Source organism: Parus major, linkage group LGE22 (genome assembly GCF_001522545.3).
Source record: "Parus major isolate Abel linkage group LGE22, Parus_major1.1, whole genome shotgun sequence".
Taxonomy (NCBI): domain Eukaryota; kingdom Metazoa; phylum Chordata; class Aves; order Passeriformes; family Paridae; genus Parus; species Parus major.
In genome coordinates this window covers 191,237-213,640 of record NC_031798.1, presented here as the reverse complement: position 1 = coordinate 213,640, position 22,404 = coordinate 191,237, and the positions used below count along the sequence as shown (strand labels likewise).

Below are 22,404 nucleotides of genomic sequence, written 5' to 3'. Positions count from 1 at the left end.
TGCCAAGCCAATCCACCTCCCATCTCCCTGCTGCGGGCGGACAGTGGTGGCAGAGAGGAAGGGGATTTATAAATCACATCCCATCTCGGGGCTGTGCCAGTGCCCTCTGCTCTCCCCACACCCCAAAGGCAGCAGAATTCCCTGGCTGCACCTGCAGCACCCGGCTCATCCACTGGAAGCTGTCCTCCTCGGAGGCGTCCGGCCTCTGCTCTGCCACCACCACGATCCTCTCGTCGTAGAACACGGACACGGAGAACACGGCGATCCTGCGCAAAAGGGAACGCTCCAGTTTCACTCCTTGCACACGGGGTTTGAAACCAGAAATTTAAAATAATAATTACTTATTTCTTGCTGTGAGATATGGATTAGAGTAAGAGCAAAACAGGTTTAACATTTAAAAGGAATAAAGACAGTTTATTAACAAACTACAAGAATAAGAACACCAGAATAAACTTTCAGAAAACCTTTTTATCTCTCACTACTTGACCATTTCTTTGTACACATGATAACATAGAGACAAAAAAACTTCAGAACTTTGGTGGTCAAAAGCAGTCTCAATTTTTGCTAGAGTCTTTTCTTCAGTCTTTGTAGAGAAACAGAAATCTCTTTCTGCTAATTTTTGGAGTTTTCCTCCCTAATTTGCCCTAAACTAGGACAGAAGCCAAGGAGAGATTAAAGAATTTGTTAAAATAACCGTGGGGCAAAAACAAGAGAAAAAGAGTCAGGCAATTAACGTGAGCCAAAAGGAAAGACTGGGGGGTATTTAAGGAGTTAATCCCATTTTCAGATGGAATTTCCATATGGCACAGTCTCCCATTCTCCCAACCTGCTGTCACATTCCTGTTCCAACTTCTGGGAAAGCACAAATGAAAGGAGATTTAAAGGCACCTACATGATGGTTTAAAATCCCTCACAGAGTCTTGGAGATATGAGCTCCAGCCCTGCCTGAGGATGCAGAAAATGATATCCACCACTGCTAAATAAAAATCAACTATCTCTGGACATTAATGAAAGTTTTCCTTGCTGCACCAGCCAGCAGCTAACCACTGCAACTCTGCAGAGACAGAGAATTCATTTCTCCATGTGGCTGACTTCTCTTGTTACTTGATTGCTCTCCCTAAAGCACAGACTTGATGAAAAGCCAGGCTGGGTAGTGGGAAAAAGATCTGTGTTGGGCAGGATCGGGGCAATTACCACCTAAATCAAAAAGATGTTTACTTTAACTGAGCTACCCAAAGAGAAATCAAGCTTCTGTTTCAATTACATCAGCAGCTTATGGGGAGGGAGGAGGTTTCTTGTGCTGACCTTCCTCTGTAAACTGTTTTGATGGACTCCACGGCCAGCCCAGTGGCCACGATGTCATCGGCGTTGTGTCTTCTCCCGCTCACCGTCAGCAACCCGTCCATTTTCCCCACCACAAACACCAAACTGCCCTGCAAGACAAGGAGGAACCGCTGAGGAACTCACAGCCAGCTCCTCTCACCCATCCTCCCTCCCCAGAAAGGTTTTCTCTGGAAAGGAGAAAGGAAAGGATGGGCTGAGGGGTCAGAGATCAGCGAATGCCTCACGTACAGGTCCCACAAATCCCAGCAAGCCGGAACGCACGAAGGGCACTTCCCCCACTGGAGAGCCAGAGGAGTTCACAGGGATCACCTGAAACACAAAGGAGGACGTTGGAGGAGAGAAAAACCTTCCCCAGCCCAAGAATTGCACTTAAAGGGAGTGAAGGGAAGACGAGAAGGGGAGGGAAGCCTCGGTACAGCCGAGTTGTTGTGGCAGGGTGGGAGATGCTTATGGAAGGGATTCTGAATATCTCTAACTGCAAGGAGTTTTCCAGTGCATGTTTTTAAAAAACAACATTAAACACTTCAGTTACAAACCCAAGACCAGCAGTTTCACACAGAAAATGAAGCTGGAAAGATGAATTCTGCTAGACATACCTCAAAAGTGTTCTTTGTCACCCCTGCCAGCCCATAGTACATCATTCCTCCTGCTCTGGAGCTCACACAGATCTCACCAATCTCGTCTGTTTTACAGAGCTGGGGTGGCCCATCTGGTTTCACTATGCACATCATGCCTAGGACAAACCAGGTTTTGTTAGAACAGCTCCCAGACTTTGCCCTGTGTGAGAAATGACGTGTTTGTGTGACAGAAATGACTGAGACTGCCCCACCTCTCCCACACCGAGGCTGATATGGGGCAGAACACTGACCCCTTCTGCTCCTAAAACATCCCCAAAAACATCTCACATCAGCCTGCTGCCTGTTTTTACCTCCTGGCATCACATGCCCCACGTCCTGGACAGTGAGAGCAGAGTTTTTATCTTCGGTGTTGACCCGAATGACACCAAAACTCAGCCCGTTCATGGACAGGATGGCTCTGCCTGGCAGAGGAGCCCCAGGGACCCCAGGCCTGGGAAGGACACAAGAAAAAATACAATCAGGCACCTGAGCTTGGTGTTAGACTCAGATGGAGATGGCACAGCAAGAGAAACCCGTGTATTCATCAATAAAATTCATTCAAATCAGTGTCTCTGCTTCGTAGAAACGTTTCAAACTGTGCTGGCAGCAGGGATCCCCAGCCAAAGGAGCCACATGTTCAATCCCTGAGGAATTGTGTTCCTGAGCACTGCAGCTCCTCTGCCAGCTCATTCTCTCACCCCATGGCAAACCCCAGCTCCCAGGCCACCTGATTGCAGGGCTGAATGGACAGAGGCAGAGCATGAGAATGTCCAAATGATCTCAAATCTCATCTCAGACTGAGGTTCTCAGAACAGCTCCCAGGCTGTGGAAAGCAGGAGGAGGAAAAGCAGCTCTCAGGCACTGCTGAGCTGTCACACACCACAGAAACCACTTGGCTCTCAGGAGGGAGGTTTAAAGCTCAGAGACTTGAGTACCTGAGCACACACAGTAAATGTCAGAGGAGTTTATTATGTGCTTAAATCAAATATGGGCAACCCAAGTGTGAACAAAGCCCAGCCTGGATGACTCAATCTGTTACCTCCGGATTGCAACGGTCATCGCTTCGGGGGAGGTGGCACAGGGACAAATCGCCTCTGGTTTGAGCCCATGGCTCTGAAACAAGCTCAGGAAGGCATCACAGGAGGAAACAGACCCTAGGAAAGAACAACAGATGCCACTAGGACCTCACAGAATTTGATTTCGTGCCCATCTACGAGAGGGGTGAGGAGGAGGATTTGAGAAACTACAGGAGGAAGCGGCCTCAAGTTGTGCTGGGGAGGTTTAGGTTGGATATCAGGGGAAATCTCCTCAATCAAAGGATGGTCAGGCATTGGAAGGAGCCCAGACTGGATGTTCAGACACTGGATTCTGCCCAGAGCAGTGGTGGAATCACAATCCCTGGAGGGATTTAAAGGACTTGTGGATGTGACACTTGGGGACAGGGTTTAGTGGTGCTAGGTCAAGGGCTGGATTCCAAGGTCTTAAAGGTCTTTTCCAGCCTGAACAATTGTCTGATTTTATAAACACTGCCTTTTCCTTTTTGTTTATAAAGAGCTCATAACATGAGTTACAGAGAGTTTATAAACTCTCCCTTTTCCTGCTTTGCAGGATCTCTCACAGCCTGAAGGATGGCAACACAGAAACCCCTCGAGCTGTGCCCAAGCACCAGCAGCCAGAGCTCTGTCCCCAGGGAGAGCCCAGGGGAGCTGGTCCTGCTGCCAGGGGGCTGCAGGGAGGGGCTGGGGACACTCACAGGGGTTGGCACCGTCGGTGACGATCAGCATCCGCAGCGAGCTCAGGCTCACGTCTCTTTGGTCCCGATGGGCCATCATGGCCCAGTGCAAGTCTCGACACTTCACCAGAGCAACTTTCGCTGCAACCAACACAAAAACAGCGGCTCAGGACAAAATGAAGCTTTCCAAGAGTTGTTTTCATAGGGATACACGGTGTGAGACCCCCAAATGAGGGAATTCTCACCTAAGGAAGCCTTAAATAACCGAGACTGCAGCAACAGCAAACCCAACATACGATGGCATCTGCTGTGGCACTGCCACCACCTGAGCCAGGGTCTGTCACCATCACAGCTCCTCCTCCAAAGGCCATAAATCAGTATCACCCTCTGAAAGCCCTCAGGGAGCCCAGGATTGAGGGCTCCTGCTGCACTCTGCCATTCTCTTGGTTTCATGAAAGAAACTGGCTCCAAGCCACATGGTGCCCATCACGTTCCCCACCGCTGAGGTGGCATCAGGATTTTGTGCACAGAAATAAATGGCAAAGGCTCCTGTCCTCCCAAGCTGTCACATTCCTGTTCCAACCTCTGGCAAGTCACCAATGCAAGGAGTTTTACAAGTACCTACACCACTGGGGGGCTAAATCTCCTGTTGGGTCTTAGAGCTCCAGCCCAGCCTGAGGATCTAGAAAATCCTATCTACAACTGTGAAATAAAAATTAACTATCTCTGGACATTAGTGAAACTCATGGCCCTCGAGATTCATCATGAAGAGCAAGAGGGATTGAAGGCATTTGAAATGTTAATGTCTCTCACTCCTGAAGTGAAGTTGTGGATCATCCTGAGTTACCTTTGTGGGCGTGAACCCTCTGCACCCAGGAGAGAGGACAGGTTTTCATCACAGAGTAGGGCACGCTGATGGTGTGCAGCTTGTTCATTACATTCTGAAAAGCAGGAAAAAAAGATTGTTAGGAAAGGGATCACAAACCTTTCATTGAGTTTATGAGAATTAAGAGTCAGCCCCAGTGCCCATCAACTTCCACCCCATCATGAATTCACAGAGGTTTAGTCAGGATGAGAAATGCAGATGTGGCAGGGGGAGAAATGATTGTTTTAACAGGTAATGCTGCTCAGCCATGGCCTCAATGGCTGTTATCACAGAACCATGGAATTCTGGAATGGGCTGGGACCTTACAGCCCATCCAGACCCACCCCTGCCATGGCAGGGACACCTTCCACTGTCCCAGCTTGCTCCAAACCCCATCCAACCTGGCCTTGAGCACTCCCAGGGATCCAGGGACAGCCCCAGCTTCTCTGGGTACCCTGTGCCAGGGCCTGCTCACCCTCACAGGGAAGAAATTTTTCCTAATATCCCATCCAATCATGACTCTGTCATTACAGAGAGCTCTGGAACGCTTCAACTCACCGTTAGAATGCCATGCCACAGCCCTGCATCCTTCTTAAAATCCAACACATTCACTATGGTTTCACCTGGGAAAAGAAAGGTGAAGCAGAGCTGTGCCCATCATTTCTGGAAGCTGCACGGGGATGGAGCTGTCCCTGATGTGTCACAGCTGCTCACACTGTTAATTGTGTTAATGATCACAGCTGCCTGCCCTGCCAAGGAACAACTGAAGAAGGAAATCACATTCCAGCCTGAAATGTCCATCAGCATCAGGAAGGGTCTGAAGCTCGTTATGCACGAGCAGTGGAGGGAAGGGAGCCAGAGAACATCATTCAAGCCCTCTCAGCAGCCATGGCAGCTCGAGTGATGGATTCTAAAAGGAAAACTTTGCATTTTAAAGCTCTGTGACCTAAAGATCTATAAATAGTTTCACTCGTGGATGTAGGAATTAGCTTGATTTACAAGGCAGCACCAGAATAAATCATAACCTACAGCAAAACCCTCTGGAACACCACCAGCACCTTCCAATCTCCATTTCTGGGTTACCCAAAAAACCTCACAGGAGCAGAACAGCCCCAGCCCCAGAAGCTCTGGGTATAATAAAATATAATATATATAAAATACATAATAAAATAAAATTTACACATTATCAATTTTATCAATTGATAATTAGAAATTTCTATGGGCCATCAGTGCAGGGAGAGGGGGCTGGAGCTTGTTGGAAAATGCTCCATTTTTCATCATTTTGCTCCTCTTTTGTTTCACTCAGTAACTTCACAGACATGACACAAATCCCACTTTTTATTCCTCTTCATCATGGCAGTGAAAACGATGCAGTTTTGGATGGGGAAAAAAACATCACAGCTAATTTTAACTTTTTTTTTTGGAGGGAGGGGTATAGAATTAATCTTAAATTAATCTTAAATTAATTTTAAATTTTATTTATTTTTTTAAGTAAGTATTGGATACTCATAAACAGATATTAAAGATATGAGAGGCAACCACTTAAAACAATGCTGGCAGCCCTTCATTCCTTCGATGTTCTGTGGCCTCACCCACCTTCAGAGTAGTTGCAGGCCTGGGACAAGGCTTGGCAGTGGGCCAGCATGGCCACACGGGACACGGTGACACCCATGACACTGCCCTCCTTGCTGGTCTTGTACTGCACAGGAGAGAAAAGAGTCAGGGAGGGCTCTGGAGCCCACAGAGGAAGGGATTTAAATCACAGAATCCACGTGAAAATAAAGTTTTCTCCTAAAGCTGCTGAGACAAACCCAAAAAACCATCTGTGTGAAGGCTTAAGACCGAGGAGATGGTGGCACACATGGGAAATCTCCATGGAGATGGGAGGAAAAAATGAATGTTTGTGTTTATTTCACTATCAGAGCTGCTCACGACATCTCCTCCTGCTCCTGGAACAAACTGGAAAGGCAATCTGTGATTTCAGGATTTTAAACCACTGCAATCCCTACGAGTCGCCTTCTGGAGTACAAACAAAAATCAGCTTTCCCAGCAAGCACAGAGAGCTCAAAGTGCTGCTGTCAGAAATGGGAGCACCATCTCTGAGCTCAGCTGGCTCCATCCCTCACTTTTTGCAACAAAAACAATTCTCCAGCCTACTCCAAGCAGTGCTCCAGGTCACAAAGGGATTCAGACCTGAAATCCTTCACAGCAGGATGTCCACAGTGAAAGACTTGTTTCAGTGGAAAAGGAAAGTGGGAAGTTGAAGGGAGTGAGGTGAAACTCTTCTCTCTCTGCTGATTAGAACATTAAATTCAGCTCACAGAAGGTACTTTCTATTCCCCATTCACCACCTACCTCAATATATGCTGGCTCAGTTCCTGCTGCTGAGATGTTGGGCTGCCAGTCCTTGGGAGATTTGGAGAGATATTTTGAATCTGTCACAACCCATTTGAGTCTGGGCCAACCTGGAGCCAAAATTAAACGGTACATTAATATCAGTTTATTTATTGAGGGATTTATATTCTGCAAGAACACACCAAACCCCCATCATTTGTCCAAGTTCAGTTACACAAGCAAAACTCCAAGCCAAGCCCAGCTACCAGCCAGAAGGTTCATCTCGTTTCTCATCGGGGGGTTCAGTGGGCAACAAGCTACTTCCTCTCCTCGGGGAAGATCCCTGCAGCATTCCTAAATAAAACTTGTGAATAAAACTGCCCTGGAACCTGCCAAATGCCACTGAAGGGGCCTGAGCACAGCCCTGCCCTGGGAGGTGGCTCCTTGTGACCCCCAGAACAGCAGAGCAGCTGTCAGAGACACGGGATGGTCTCACCACAAACACAAATCAACATTTTGGTGACGGGATCAGGTTGCCCCTTTACCCCCCAAGTGCCCTCAGGGTCCTGACAGCTCCTTTCAGATGGCTCAGCTGCAGCAGGAGCACAACCAAAAGCCAATTTCTAACAATCAGCTCACCTTTAAACTGCACAATTTCCCCGTTTTGGGTTTTTGGGAGTCCTTTCAGACACACTTCAGTGGTGAGGGCCAGAGCAATCCCACAGCTCCCCAGCAAGAAGCCAATCTGCTGCCCACCAGCATCCTGAGGGAAGAGAGGAGAAGTCACTCCTGTTCAAAGATGACAAAAGTCATCTTTCCCTCCCCAAAACCCAAGGTTTGATAATGATCTGGGGCAAGGAATGGCAAGGAAAAGAAGAAAACAACACTCAGAATCACAACTGGAGCGACTTGGGCTGGTGGAAGGTGTCCCTGCCCACGGCAAAGGATGGAACTGGATGGTCCCTGAGGTCCCTTCCAACTCAAACCATGCTGTGACCCCACCAAATACAGCACTGGCAAGGTTAAAATGCACTGGGTGTGAAATCCAGGGAAAACAGGAGCATGATGCCCTGGCCACTGGCATCACTGGAAACCCAGATGCTGCAAAGAGGAATGGAGAGGCAGAAAAAGCAAAACATGTAATTACACTGGAATAACGAGACCTCTCTATCCCCTGGAGCCAATTTCTGTTGCACAATGATAAAATGAGGAGGCTCACTCAGAAACCGATTGGGCAAAATAGAGGAGAAGTTTTAATTTTGCATTTGGTTGCTATAGCAGTCTGTCAGAGCACAGAGAATGAAATCAAAGCTCTGTGAGTCCCTGAGTGCTCCCAGCTCACTGCCACCTCTCCTGCTATGATGTTTGCCATGAGCCTCTTGTTTTTGTTTCCTCTTGTGAAATAGTTTCACGCAGCTCTTGACACGGCAATAACGTGGCAACAGTGCAAAAATTCTGCTAAGGGTAAAGAAAACACTTTGTTGAGCAAATAATTTACAAGAAGTGCCTCAAAGTCTTCAGGACCTCCATCTCCAGTAAAATCAGAGCCTGGCAGAGCTCAGCAAGGCTGGACTGAGCCCCCTCTCATCACCCAGGGGGGCAGATCCACACTGTAATCTGTTCTGTATGAATTATTTGCAATAAGGAAGAGAAGGAACTGCATCATTTAGGAGAATTGACCGTCTCCAGCTGCTCAGCACAGCTCTGGTCAATACATTTTTCCATTTTTAAATGCCACTCCAGGCTCCCCAAGGTCTCTGCTGGCACAGAGCTGCCCAGGCAGCAGCTGGAGGCTGTGAAACGCTGTCAGAGGCTGATGGCCTGACTTGGTTTCCATCCCACATCTCTCCTCCAAGTTCCATCAACGTTACCTTTCTGGTAAGAGGTACCTCTATAGGCACTGGGATCACTTCTGCCAGGAGACAGCCGTAAAACGCCACCATGAACATCACGGGGTCGTTGTTGGGATACACCAGGGCTACCTGCAACCCACAAGGTCAAATTTCAAAACCCAGGCCTAGAGTGACTGAAACTCGGCAAACTTGGTGTGATTTCGTGGTGTAATTTCACACTCTTCCTCCCACAGGGTGCATGGAACATGCCTGAGCTCCTCAGAGTGCCCAGGCACGTGAAGGTTCACACACAGCCGAGACACAGAGAACAAACCCTGCATTTCCCTCAGAGCCCAGAGCCAAAAAGCTGCTCAGAGGAGCCAGGACCCCTGAAAATCACCCCAGTTTCTGTCCCAGGCAGCCTTGTCCCTGGGGTTAGAGTCTCACTGTGCTGTCTGTGCTAAGCTCCAGCCCCCCAAACCCCTCTTTTCACTCCAGAGGGAGAAGCAGAGAGTCCCAAAACCATTACCCTGTCTCCAGGTTTTAACACAGGTTCGTTTTTGGTCCCCAGTTTATTAAGCAGGGTGTAGGCCAGCTTGAGACTTCTGCTCCACAGTTTGCCTGCAAGACAGAGAACAGAGCTCTGCATCACTGCAGCCTGGGCTGCTCTCACACCTGCAGAGCTGCAGCACTCACGAGGAGCAGGGAGGGTTTTGTGCAGCCCCTCTAAAGCCAGGAGCTCTGTCTGTCCCCAGCTGGGAGCAGGGGAGGGTGGCTGGAGGCTGGACTCACCGTAGGTGAGGGTGTAAACTGGTTTTCCTGTCACATCCAGCGCTGTCAGACAGGGACATTTGGCCTGAGTGGTTCCCCAGCGCTGCAGAGCTGCTTCCAAGGCTGGAGGCCAATTACAGACCACTCCCAGGGGCTCTCCCTTCACCGGGGTCATCTGCCGGCCCTCGGGCTTGGGCTGGTTCGGGTCGGGCTGGGGAACTAAGGAAATTCAATAATAATTCCAGTATCTAGTGGGGTATTTGTAATAGAGGCCAAGTAAAAGAATATTCTCGTTTGTCACCTGACAGTTCAGCTTGAAATAAAGTGAAAATGAACTTAAAGGGAGTGAGGAAAAGCGTTTAACAACCTGTTCCATTCTGTTTCCTAGGAAGTCTAGCACAAAACAAGACCTCATGAACAGGATTTTGTTCAAAGGTGTTCAACACATCAGTAAAGAAACAAACACAGAACTGCAGAAAAGAAAACCTAACAAAATAATGCTGGAATGAAATCACCAGTGAGGACAATCCTCTTTGGGATTGATTAAAGGAGCCTAAGCAAGCCAAGGGGGTTGAAAAATGGATTTGAATATTTTTTTTTTAGGAAGTTTAGTGTTGAGGAGGTCCCCCAAAGCTCAGCAGAACTTCATGTGAATGAATTACTATTATGAATTCTACTATTCAGTGAATTACTTCAAACACTGGTTTTGTGTCAGACTGTCCATGGAGGCTGCTGCAAAGAGTGAATCTGAGTCAACCTTGAGAACAACAGCACGAAGAACTCAGCTCCCTGAGTAATTGTAACAAATATGTATTAAAAACCATTATTTGTGCTGTTACCTTCCACAATTTCTTCAAAATCATCCACAAAGAATTCTTTCAGAGGTGGCCTTTTAGGTCTTTTCAAGGTGTTCAGCAGCTGCTGAATTTTTGTGGAGACTCTGCTGCTCACAGGAACACCTGGAGGGAAAGACCAGAGCTCTGAGTGCCACTTCCAGCCATTCCCTGGCCACCTCCAGGGATCTGGGACCCCACCCTGGGCAGATCCAGCCCCTGACCACCCCACCCATGAACAAATTCCACCCAAACACCGCGACTGCAGCAACATCTTAACGCCGACGCCAAAACCGCTCCGATTTCGCCACTCGAGGCGAGCTAAACCAGAGCTGGAAGAATTCTGGTGTGATTTAAACCCTCTCTGAAGACTTGTGCAGCTCCTGGGTGCCCCCAGGGTTTCGTACCATCTGCAGTGTCCATGAGGCTGGAGCGGTTGGATCCCTTGTGCATCCCCTTGACAATTCCCGAGGGAGGGAGGTCGATGCCTGCCGGCCGTGCCGAGGGGGTGGAGGTAGTTGCTGTCACATCTGGGGGGACTGAGAAACTTTCTAAAAAGAGAAGAAAGCTGCTAAATACACCTTTTATTATCCCCCCTCTAAAGGAGTAAAGTGTCAACCTGTTAGCAATAAATCCTAAGGATTGAATGGGTTGGATGTGTGGGAACCCTCATTAATGCTAAAGACACTGATTTCCTAAAGGTTCAGGAGAGGCACAGCATCTGCTCTGGAAACCAAAAAAAAACCAAAGGCACAAGGTTTTGTCCATGTCAGGAAAAGTGCTTCAACAAAACAGAATTCCTGTTCTTGGTTTCTAACCTTGAAGCTCAATCTCTTGACATTCTGTACTGTAAAAAAAATAAGTTGTTTTTAAAACGAATTTGAGATTCACGTGAGATCTGAAACATCCCAAGTCCTCCCTCACCTATGCACTGATCTCTCCTGCTAGAATTCTACTATTCAGCTTTTTTTTGGGACTGAGGGCTTTTGAAAACAAAACAGGTGGGAATTTGAGCACAGCAGATCAGCAAAAGTTGTGTTTGGGTCTCAATCCCTCCCAGCTGGGCGGTGACAGAGCTTGTCCAGCAGCTACAGAACAAACCCAATGAACAGTGTGAGCTGGGTCTTCCTTCTGCTTCAGGCTGCAAGACACTGTCCTGCCTCACAGCCCAGGCTGCAACTGCATCCTGCAGCAATTCTCCAGTGAACTCTCCCTTAAACAAGGGATTTTTGCTTATTTTGGGGTTTTCTTTACACAGCCCAGCAGGTTTGATCATCTGATAGGGCAAGAATATTCTATTCTGGCTTAACAGCACCAGCAACTGCTGCTTACAAAGGGAAAAATCAACAGTCTGAAACTATGGGTTGGGTTTTACAGATAGTCTGAAGTCAAATCCCAAATAATTCCCACTGACAGGGTTTTGTGATTGATTCTGTGTTGATTTCCCTTTTTCTAAGGGGTAAAAAAGGTCCCATTTCTGCATCCCTTTGGAGACACGGTGGCAGTGGATATTTCTCATGCACTGAACTTCTAAATTCACTGGAAAGGACGTGGATTTGAACAATCCAAACACCTGCAGGACTTTTTATTGCTCTCAAGAGAGAGATGTACAGAATTGTGTATGTGAGGGTTCTGTTCATTTAAACCAGGTGTTAACACAGGATGAATGTGGCAAATAGAATTCTGACGAAGATTCCAAGCTTCTATTTTGCATAAGACACTAATTAGATTAGACAGCAGATATTCTGGAGGTAAAAAGCTGTGTTACCTCAATTCATTGCAAAAGGTAATGTGGCCTTCTGCATGCTCCAATTAAAAACAGCCTCTCTGCTTCAAAGACATTAATTATATTGACTACATTTTATGGGCAACCTCCTCAGTTTTCCATTTCAGGGAACCATTTGCATCCCAGCAAATAAACAAACAAAGTAACAGCAATAAAAAGATAAATAAGTGAAAGATAAAATCACCAGCACTTCTATGCACTGCTTGCCCCAACCCAGTTAAGCAGAAGCAGAGAGCACATGAAATACAGACAATGTCCTATGGTGCAGGAATTTCCTCACCAGCAGCTAAAAAGGACAAACATACACAGAGCAAAAACAAACTTGGCCATTTCATACAGAAGCATCAGCAGCAAGGAGCACCTCAGAGCCTCAGAAAACTGAGCCCGGGGTATCCAGATCTGTAGATTTTTTTGCTCTGTCTCCTCAGTATCTGGATGCTCTGGTTATTCCTCAGTCATGGAAGAGCTGGGCTAAACTTTACTCCTCTAACCCTGTTTTTTAATGCCAGGCTCATTTGTTCACACACACGGCTGGGTTTGGCTCTTTTCCTCTCCTGATCTAACGCAAACAATAAACCATGGGGGCTCAGAGCAAAATGAGGATGTTAAACACAGCATTTCCCCACTCCACAGGCACAGACACCCCTGAGGGAATCGTCAGGACACGGATGAAAATGCCACTTGCACTGGGCAGCTCTGTGCCCACGGGAGCTCCCAGGAGCTGGAGACACCAAGCAACACCAGACACAGAGAGCTGTGCCTCTGCTCTGCCCACACTGACCCTGGAGTCTTCCAGAAGCATCCTGCTCCCCACTCTCCCTTTAACAACCACCTCAATCCTCTGAAATTCTTCAGGAAAACCAACAGCGTGACGGTGCAACTCCAACCAATCCTCCATCAGTACCAGCTAAACTCTTGCTCCGAATTTCCCTTCTGCAAGGGACAACTCCAGCTTTATCAACACAGTCTGAACTCGAAGCGATTGTTCTGTTCGTACCCAGCTCCTACCTATTCGAGTATTGGCAAATACATCAGCTAGTGACCCACTGGTCCCTTTGCCTTCTCCATGGGAAAGTGTAGAGGATGCTGATGAGGATGTGGATGACCCCTGAACAGATCGGTTGATCCAAGACTCAGCATTCTGTAAGCTCTGGTGCAATGCAGCAGAGAGAGCAGCTTGGCGCCTGAGCGAGCCCTCGTCCTCGGAGGCGGAAGACGTGTCTGTGTGGAAGCAGAAAGAAAATCTAGCTGCTTAGGGAAAAGCACATGGCACTGAACATGCTCTTTCCAATCACATATCAACAGCACAGGCTTTCACAGGAAGATCTGTTTCCCACAGGCCAAACCAGAGGGTAAAGCAGCAGAGTCGGTGGGAACGCACTCACCCCTGTGTGATTCACCTCCTCAGACAACATCCTTCCCCTGGGGTCTCCAAGACTACAACTCTCATTACTTTTCCATTCACGTTCCACAATATCAGATGCTGGTTTTGCCTAACTCTGGACATTCTGAACTGCAAGGTGAGGGGTCAGGGTCGTTGTCAAACCACAAAGTCCCAGGAACAAAGAAAACGCAGGAAATGACTGTGCCAAGGCCACAGCAGAAAAAGCTTTTTGTCTGGGGCTCTAAATGGGGCCCTTTCAATTGCAGAAAACAAACAAAAAGCCCAACCCCAAAACAAAACAGAGAAATCTACAGCAAGGAACTGCTTCCTGTGCGTCCCAGAGCACAGACACCTCGGCTGTCCCAAAACTGTGAACTAATTATCGAATTACCATGAAGCAAACGCTCAGTTCTTGAGATGTTGAGTTGTACAGTGCTAAATACAAACACACAGGTGGCTCTCCCTAACATTTAGGTGCTCTTCAAAGTGATTTTCTGCCTGCACTGAATGGTAAATCAAACTATTAAATGATGTTCTAGCCACTTGCCAGAGTGGAACGGAGTAAGGAGCTGACTGCAGCCATGCTGTGGGTGCTGACCTCGATGGCTGTGAGTCCCCCAGCACAGGATGTGCTGCAGTCCTGGACGAGTGAGCACACAGCAGACACCAGGAACATGCATCAGCCCCCCGGAGAAAGGAAGGGAAAAAGGGAAGTGTGAGAAAAGAGGAATTAAGGAGGAGGAGGAGGAGGAGTGAGGTGGCCTAGCAGAGCAGTTTCAGAGCTATGAATTCACCGGGAGATGTGGATTCATAACATTCGGATGACTCTGTCAATCCAAATGGCTGCGATGCTTCTGCACAATGAGACACAACACACAATTCACTGCCAAAAACCACACGGACTGGTCTGTCAGTGCATCCAGCTGCTGGGAAACAGAGGCTTATTGAGACCTGCTGCACATGCATGGTGCCAGACACCATGGCATCCAGGGATTCTGCTGCAGCCAGGGCTGACACAAGTCCTGCAAGGCGTGGAATCCCACCAGACCCCTCCGAGGTCCTTGCCCAGACACAAACATCGCTGCAAACCCTGAGCATTAAACATTAACAAAACCAAGATGTGAATTATCCGTCAGAAACAGGAGTGAGGGACGAAGAGGTGGCCTCAGTCCAGCCGATCTGAATTGGACCCACGAGGACCATCCTCACACGGGACATCCCAAGACCCCCACCACGTGTCCCTTTGAGAACTCCTGGAAGAGAGGGCACTCCCCACCCCTGGGAGAGGATGTGTGAAGGGCTGGAGCAGCGGGAGCTCTGCAGGATTGGAAGGTGCATCCCTCACCTGGCGGAGTGCAGGCGTCGGCCGGGGACTGGACGAAGGTGGAGCGGCGTTTGGTGGGCATGGGCAGGGCCATCTTCTGCTCCTTGTGCTTGGCCAGCGCCGCCTGCACCGCCTCGGTGTGGATGTCTGCAGAGGAAGGGCACACAGCAGCAAGGTGATGACTCAACAGCTCAGATTTTACATTTTCCCAACCCTACACTGCCTTAGTGCCCAGCTCTAAACTCCACAGAAAGTGTAAAGTGTCTTCTTCACGTTTTAATTAGACAAAACACCCCCTCTGGGCCCGTGGCCCCACAGCCTCAGGTCCTGAAAAGCACAGACAAAAATGAATTGTGGGGGAGCAAACTGGTGAAATATGACTTCATTACATGAAGCTGTAATTGGAGAATTAACCCTGATATGCAAACAGACCGAATTCATCATCAGCTGAAAAACTCATGCCCGCTGTTCATCTTGGGTGCAGCCTCTGGGAGGCTTTTGGCTGCCCAAGGTGTAGCTGTGGAAGGCCTTTAATAAATAAATATATTTATTTATTAGAAATAAATATATTTATTTATTAGAAATAAATATAAATAAATAATATTTAATAATATTTTATAAATAAAATATTTATTTCTAATATATAAACAAATAAATTTCTAATAAATAAATATATTTATTAGAAATAAATATAAATAAATAATATGTTATAATATTTTATAAATAAAATATTTATTTCTAATATATAGATAAATAAATTTCTAATAAATAAATATATTTATTTATTAGAAATAAATAAAAATAAATAATATTTCATAATATTTTATAAATAAAATATTTATTTCTAATATATAAATAAATAAATTTCTACTAAATATATTTATTTATTAGAAATAAATGAAAATAAATAATATTTTATAATATTTTATAATATTTTATAAATAAATAAATAATAATATACATAAAATATTTTATAAATAAACCCATTTTATTCTCTTAAACTTTGTCTAGGCTCTGTTCTAGGGAGCCACTCCAAGGCACCAAAGGAAGGAGTAACACACCTTCAAACACCCCCATCTGCCTGTTTTCAGCACCAGTGAATCTCTTCTGCCACCCTGGGAGTAGCATCACCTTTTATTCTCTTTTTCTAAACAAGGAAACCAACTGAGGTTCCTCGAGTTAACAAGCTGAATGCAGGGCCAGGTTTGTTACTCTGGAAACTTCTGGATTAAACTCATTATATCCTCGTGTCTCTGGCAATTTTTACAGAAACCTCAACCCTGGCAGATTGTTCCCCTCAACTGAAGATTATCCTAAAATCTGCCTGTGCACCATTTAAATATGCACACAGTGTGAGCAGCCTCAGGTCTATAAACTCCCATTTCTCAGATTAATGTATTTTAATTCTGCTTTTGCAAAACCCAAACCAGGCTCTCCTAATCCTCCATGAAATGGTGGGACATGAGTGTCACTGGAGAAGGAAGATTTAATTAACTTTATTTGCCTGTATTGAGAAGAAAACTTAATTCTTGTTATTGTAAAGTGAAAAATAAAAAACAGGGAACAAAAATGAGGTGCAAACACCTTCTCCTCTCCTGAAGTGAAGCAGGAGTGCTGGGCAGCCCTTCCTGCTGCTCCAAGCTCCCAGAGCTCCAGGAACTGTCACCTCACTCAATGTTATCACCTACAAGGTGGTTAAAGATTTTTTTTCCATTCTGTGAACAATTTGCACCCAACAATTTGCACTGAGCCAGAAAATCAGAGCGACATTATTTGTTTTTTCTACTTAAAAGTGGTTTTGATCCAGCAGCTGCAGCCCACAGTCTGATCTTTCATTTCAGAGAACCACCAAGGCAGGACTGTCCATCAGCACATGGATAATAATTTTAATTCCTTGAGAGGAATGCAGGGAATTCTTTTATCCCTGCCCTTACCAGATCGGTAACGCTCATCTCTGGCTCCCCCTGAGCGAGCTCGGTGGAATTTGGATGAGGATGAGGAGGATGATGCTGAGGCTGGAGCTGCAGATGGAGCGGGCATCTGAGGTCTGGATTCCTTCTGTAACGCTGGATCAACCCCTGGAAAACAGGGAGTGGGAAATAAAAGGAGATTTTTCAGAGCACACTCTTCCCTTTTGCCATGACAGGGATGTCAGGAAGTTGCTTTGTCACTCGGTGTCTCCCAGTGACCAGCGCTCGTTATTGACTGGAAAACCAATAATCAACCAGCAGCAAGAGCCTTTGCTGTTCCCATTAATCACAAACCCAAGGAGACCTCCAGCTGGCTGGTTCTGGCTTTCAGCATGTCCAGGGCTTTATCATCCAGGAAAAGTTTGTTTATCCCATTAAAACAGGAAGCAAAACAGATAATCTGATAAACATTAAATTTTACATAATTCAGCAAGAGCAGCTTGGAATTGCTGCTAGTGGAAGTTCAATTCTAAAATGAATCTGTGTGTCAGAAGAAGGTTTGAAAACCAAAACCCAGCTGTAATTTCCTCCAGGTTGTCACCTGGAGTCATGCAAAGAAACAAGAGCAACTGTGTCATCTTTGGAATCCTCACAGCCTAGCAAAGGATCAGAGAAATGGAGAGGAAACCACAAATCCTGGGCTTCCATTCCAGCCACACCACTTTGGAGGTGTGTGGTTTTAGGTAAACAACTTCAGGTGAGTGCCTCGAGCTCAGGGACTCCCAGAAACAACAAATCACCCTGAGCTGGAATCTCCACAGGATCACACAATTCTCGAGGCTGGAAAATCCCTCCAGACCATCCAGTCCAAGCTGTGCCTGATCCCCACCTGGTCCCCAGCCCAGAGCACCGAGTGCCACATCCAGACCTCCCTGGACACCTCCAGGATGGGGACTCCAAACCTTCCTGGGCAGCCCTTTCCAAGGCCTGACCACCCTTTCCATGGAGAATTTCTTCCTGATGTCCAACCCAAACCTCCTGCCCAACCCCACCTGCCTCCACCCTCGTGTCAGGGACTTGTGGAATAAAAAGGTCCCCCCTGAGCCTCCTTTTCTCCAGGCTGAGCCTCCCCAGCTCCCTCAGGAGTTCTCCAGCTCCTTCCCCAGCTCTGTTCCCATCTCTGGACACACTCCAGCCCCTCAATGTCTCATAAAAAGACATTTTTTTAATTCCTCATCTTCCTTCATCCATCTCCTGTCCCTTCTAAAATCCCAAAGAGAAAAATATTATTGGAACATTATTGAATGTTAAAGCAAAACAACAAGCCACTTAGTTGTGGAATGTTAATGATTCTTTAAACCACCATACCAAAACCTGAAAACCTTTATTTCTAGTTAAAGTGCAGATCTGATAGCATGAAATCCTCAAATCACATTAGGGGGACAAATGATTATTCTCCCTTTCCACTGGTGCTTTTTGGATATAGTAACACATATCAGAGTCTGTATTTTTACAAATTATCAAAACCACATTCATAACACACTCATCCTGTGCAAATGGCACAAAGGAAAAGAGATCTCTGTGGTTCAGGTGCAGTACCTGGGCTCCAAAACAAGATTATGAACTCAAAATCTCAGCTCACCCACAGCCAAAAGCATCATTTTGTGTCAGTATGGAACACATTCCATTGATAACCAGTTTAACACCTCTGGAGCATTTCTTTGCCTTCATCAAACCCAGCACAGTTTTATTTTGCTCCAAAGACAACACAGACCAAAGAGAAGCTTCGTGTCTTCTCATCACTCGAGTATTTACGAATTCAGGCACCCACTAGATGTCAGCAGCAGATTTAACACTATTTTAAATGAATTATTAAATTCATATTCAGTTCTCTCTCGTAAGTCTTGTGAAAGCCTCTGATCTCTCCGTGGGGCATCGCAGGGTGAACATGACACTCCAGCAAGGAAGGGATCAGAGGTGGCTCCAAGTGACATGACACACAGAGAACCAGCTCTTTGTTTCAATATTTCCCTCTGACATAACAACATGTTCCAGTGGCCTCACAAAGCGTTCAGAGTGTAAATCACTGATGGTTACACAACAAAGCAGCACAAGTGAGCCAAAGCTGGCAGGTGACAGGTGATTTATTTCGTGCTCCCTTCACAATAATCCTGCTACAGCTGCGCTTTCTGCTGGCAGAAACATGACAAATATGACAGAGAGATGAAAAATGAATTATTTCACGTTGGCTTTGAAGGATGCCGTGGATTTGCTGACTGTCTTTAGTTCCTAATGAGAATTGACTGCTTTGCCATTGCTGTGTTTTGGTGAGGGGCCAACCATTTAGAGATTCAGAGACCGAAGCATTAGGAGATGAAGGAGGATAAATGTTTGCATGAATAACAAGGAGAGCAAGTGCTACATGCACAAGGAAGCAGCTGTAAACCTGTCACTCCACTGTCTGCAAACAGAACGGAGCAGCACTGCTGGGACTGCGCTGGCTATTCCTTGAAGATGGTTTTTTTTTGAGTTACATACCCATAAAAACATGGAAATAACCAACTTGAGCCTCCAGGGCTTCCAGTGGGGCCTGAACACACTCCCAGAACCCAAGGACACCTGGCCCAGCTCCGTGGGCTGTGCTTGCTGCTGATCCCCATCATGGAGAACCCCCTGGAATTAGGGATTCAGATTTTTGGGATCTGCAGATTGCAGGGACTTTTCAGGAGTTAAGCAGCAAGATGGACCTTAATGGATACTGCAGCAGAAAAAAAATGCATCTTTAGGTAATTAACAGTGCTGCCTTAACTCCTGAATAATGAGGCAAGCTCCCAGAGGCCATGTGAATGGAGCACAAATCCAGCAGTAAGAAGCTCCTAAATGATGCTGCTGACATGCCCTGACACATCAGCTTCCCTCCCTTCCTCTCATTTCACACCCATGGAATGGAGACACTCCAGCAGCCAGCATGGGCCAGTGCTCAGAGAAACAGCACAGAATGCCAGCACTGATTTTTGTTGTTGTTGTTGTTGTTGTTGTGGTGGACTAAATGAATTTTCTTCTCATTACCAAGGTGACCTGATTCTGAATCCCTCACTCATGACTTCCACGGGGTTTTTCCAGCAGGAGATTCCCAGACTGGGGCAGCTGGGTGTGAGATGTACGAGGAGCTGGGCCAGAAGGGCAATCAAACCCCTGTGTTAATTGGTGACCTCCATCATCATCATCATCCCAGGCCTCTGCCTGGACCTCAGCTCCACTGGCAGCTCTCAAAGCCCCACAACCAACAGCAGAGCCCAGGCTTGCCAACCACTTCCCCCCCTCCTAATTAAACATTTTCTGATCAAATCAAGCACAGTGCCAGGGTGGGGGCCAGGGTTGGAGCATCTTCAGATTCCACAAGACTCGGGACAAAAGCAGGGCTGCCAAGAGCTCCTGAAGCACCAAGGGTTCCCCATTTCCTCCTCAGGCTCGACATCTCCACTGGCACAAATGCTAGCCTGAGGACTGTAAAACCTGCTCAACAAATACCTACTTATCAAGAGGGATTAGTCATGGCTATATTAGTTTTTGGTGTAAGTATCTAGTCTTTAAGAAACAGATTTGATAAATTGGCAGCACTGAGTTGCTGAGATTCCCATCATACCCCTGAGGACTCCAGGGAGTCCTCAGCACTTGGAGAGCTGTTTGAAAATCTCCATTTTGAAGGCTAAATTACAATTTTTGTTTGCCTTGCTCCCTTCAGCAGGTGGCTCAGACAGAATACACTGTAAAAAAATAAAACCCAATCTCCAACAAGGGAATGAGCCCCACCTGGAGATGAATGAACACCCAAATCCCAGAACCAGGTACAAGAGCAGGAACTGGGCAGTGCTTTGGGGTGGAAGAGTCTGGAAGTTGCCACATGACAAATTTATGTTCCCCCATCGAGTGCCTGAAGGGAGCTGCTGTCATTTCCACCCAGTCCCGTGATGTTGATGGGCAATAAATGCACTTTGAGCTTTTACTCTTTATCAATTTGTTTTTTGGCAGTAGACCAGGCTCAGTAAATTCCAGTAGGTCCATTCAGGACTCCCTGTTGTATCCAGTCACTGCCCAAAATCAGAACCAGACACATCAGTTTTTAATGGCTAAAAGATCTCAGTGTATCAGTAACAATTATTGTGGGTAAACCCCAAAATAATGATTAGACACACACTCAGCCATGTCCTTCAGTTTACAATTATATATAATTATCCCACATACAACCAGCTGAGCTGCTCCGGATCTCTGAACCAAAGGAAACAATTGTACCCAAAGGAAGTGACTTCAGCTACTCTGGCAAAATAAAGCAACAAATGATAAAAATCCAAATGTTTCTCCAACAAGGAATTAAGATGGCTGAAGGACACAGCACAGACCAATGCTGCAGTTCAGACATTTTTGAGAATGTTTCCAGAATGTTCTGAGGATCCAGACTGATCCAGAGCCCTTGAGCTCTCAAGAGCCAAGGGAGTGGGAAGTGATGGATGGATGAGGGAGACCACAGGATGCTTTGGGTTGGGAGGGACCTCAGAGCCCATCCTGTTCCACCCCTGCCATGGCAGGGACACCTTCCCCTATCCCAGGCTGCTCCAAGCCCTGTCCAGCCTTGGAAACTTCCAGAGATTTGGGCAGCCCCAGTGCCAGGGTCTCCCACAGCACTGCAGAGTCCCACCGGGAGCTCTGGAGCTGACAGGAACTCCTGGAGTTCAACAGAGACCAACCCACACACCCTCACATTGTCATGATCAGCTCAGAATCATCCAGAGCTGGCAATTGGGATCTCAGTGCTCCATTGCACAGATCCCTTTAATGTCACAGCTCTACAAAATCTACAAAATCCTGATTCCAGCCAAAACAAGGACCTACCTTGGGTCTGTGGAACGTACGGAGCCAGCAGCTTTGCTCTCTTCTTCTCATACCCCTTCTGTGTGATGTCCCCTAAAAACAAGCAAAGAAAACTCATTTAATCAAATCAGAATTTTGCAATTTGAGGTCTGGTTGTTTGGTTTTTTTTCAGTGCCATGAAGGTTTCACCTGAACACAGCTCTAGAGAACCCGAAACTCAATAAATTCGAGGGCATTAGGATTTCAAAGCTCCATATTACAGAACTTCTGCAGTTTCCCTTGGGATCAGAGACCTACACTATCCACTATTTAAATGCAGTAACTTGGATCACAGCAGCTATCTAAATGGAATATCAAAGCAGTGAAAAACTAAAAAGGGAAACTGGGAGTGCATGAAAATATTCTGTAACCACAAAACAACTTAGGCGAACAAAGTGGGATAATTCCCAGCCAACAGGGTGAAGGAGAAGTGCAAATCCAGAGCCTCATCTTGAACTAATCAAACAGCAAACAAAGCCAGCCCACTCCAGCAGCTGCTATGGGCATCTCCAAAAACTGAGGCAAGGATGGACAGTCAACTTCCAGACTCGTGTCCAGCCAGCACAGCCCAGATCCAGGAGCCAGGGCCTCCCCATCCTCACAGCGAGGAATTTCTTCCCTGCAGGTAACTTAAACTTCCCCTCTTCCAGTTTGAACACATTCTCCCTGTCCTGTCACTGCAGCTCCTGATGAATTGTCCTTCTCTAGCTCTCCTGCAGCCCTTTCAGACACTGCAAGGTGCTGTGAAGTCTCCACACAACCTT

General features: G+C 46.7%; 1 protein-coding gene across 3 annotated transcripts in view; it reads right to left on the bottom strand.

The window, feature by feature from the left end:
• Positions 1 to 22,404, bottom strand: part of DIP2B (disco interacting protein 2 homolog B) — a 57,049-nt gene that overhangs the window by 9,883 nt on the left and 24,762 nt on the right. The window contains exons 2-22 of one of the 3 annotated variants that reach the window (XM_015652029.3): positions 21,623 to 21,694; positions 16,757 to 16,900; positions 14,844 to 14,969; positions 13,123 to 13,335; positions 10,736 to 10,879; positions 10,335 to 10,454; positions 9,517 to 9,714; positions 9,254 to 9,345; positions 8,782 to 8,874; positions 7,532 to 7,655; positions 6,914 to 7,023; positions 6,155 to 6,257; positions 5,117 to 5,181; positions 4,541 to 4,634; positions 3,715 to 3,834; positions 3,001 to 3,115; positions 2,273 to 2,412; positions 1,941 to 2,077; positions 1,573 to 1,653; positions 1,306 to 1,433; positions 152 to 266 (exon numbers count right to left, since the gene is read on the bottom strand). In XM_015652029.3, the coding sequence (XP_015507515.1) occupies positions 152 to 266; positions 1,306 to 1,433; positions 1,573 to 1,653; positions 1,941 to 2,077; positions 2,273 to 2,412; positions 3,001 to 3,115; positions 3,715 to 3,834; positions 4,541 to 4,634; positions 5,117 to 5,181; positions 6,155 to 6,257; positions 6,914 to 7,023; positions 7,532 to 7,655; positions 8,782 to 8,874; positions 9,254 to 9,345; positions 9,517 to 9,714; positions 10,335 to 10,454; positions 10,736 to 10,879; positions 13,123 to 13,335; positions 14,844 to 14,969; positions 16,757 to 16,900; positions 21,623 to 21,694 (2,534 nt within the window). Of the gene's footprint in view, positions 1 to 151; positions 267 to 1,305; positions 1,434 to 1,572; positions 1,654 to 1,940; positions 2,078 to 2,272; positions 2,413 to 3,000; positions 3,116 to 3,714; positions 3,835 to 4,540; positions 4,635 to 5,116; positions 5,182 to 6,154; positions 6,258 to 6,913; positions 7,024 to 7,531; positions 7,656 to 8,763; positions 8,875 to 9,253; positions 9,346 to 9,516; positions 9,715 to 10,334; positions 10,455 to 10,735; positions 10,880 to 13,122; positions 13,336 to 14,843; positions 14,970 to 16,756; positions 16,901 to 21,622; positions 21,695 to 22,404 lie in introns of all 3 variants that reach the window. The other 2 variants (XM_015652028.3, XM_015652030.3) reach the window with 2 other exon arrangements.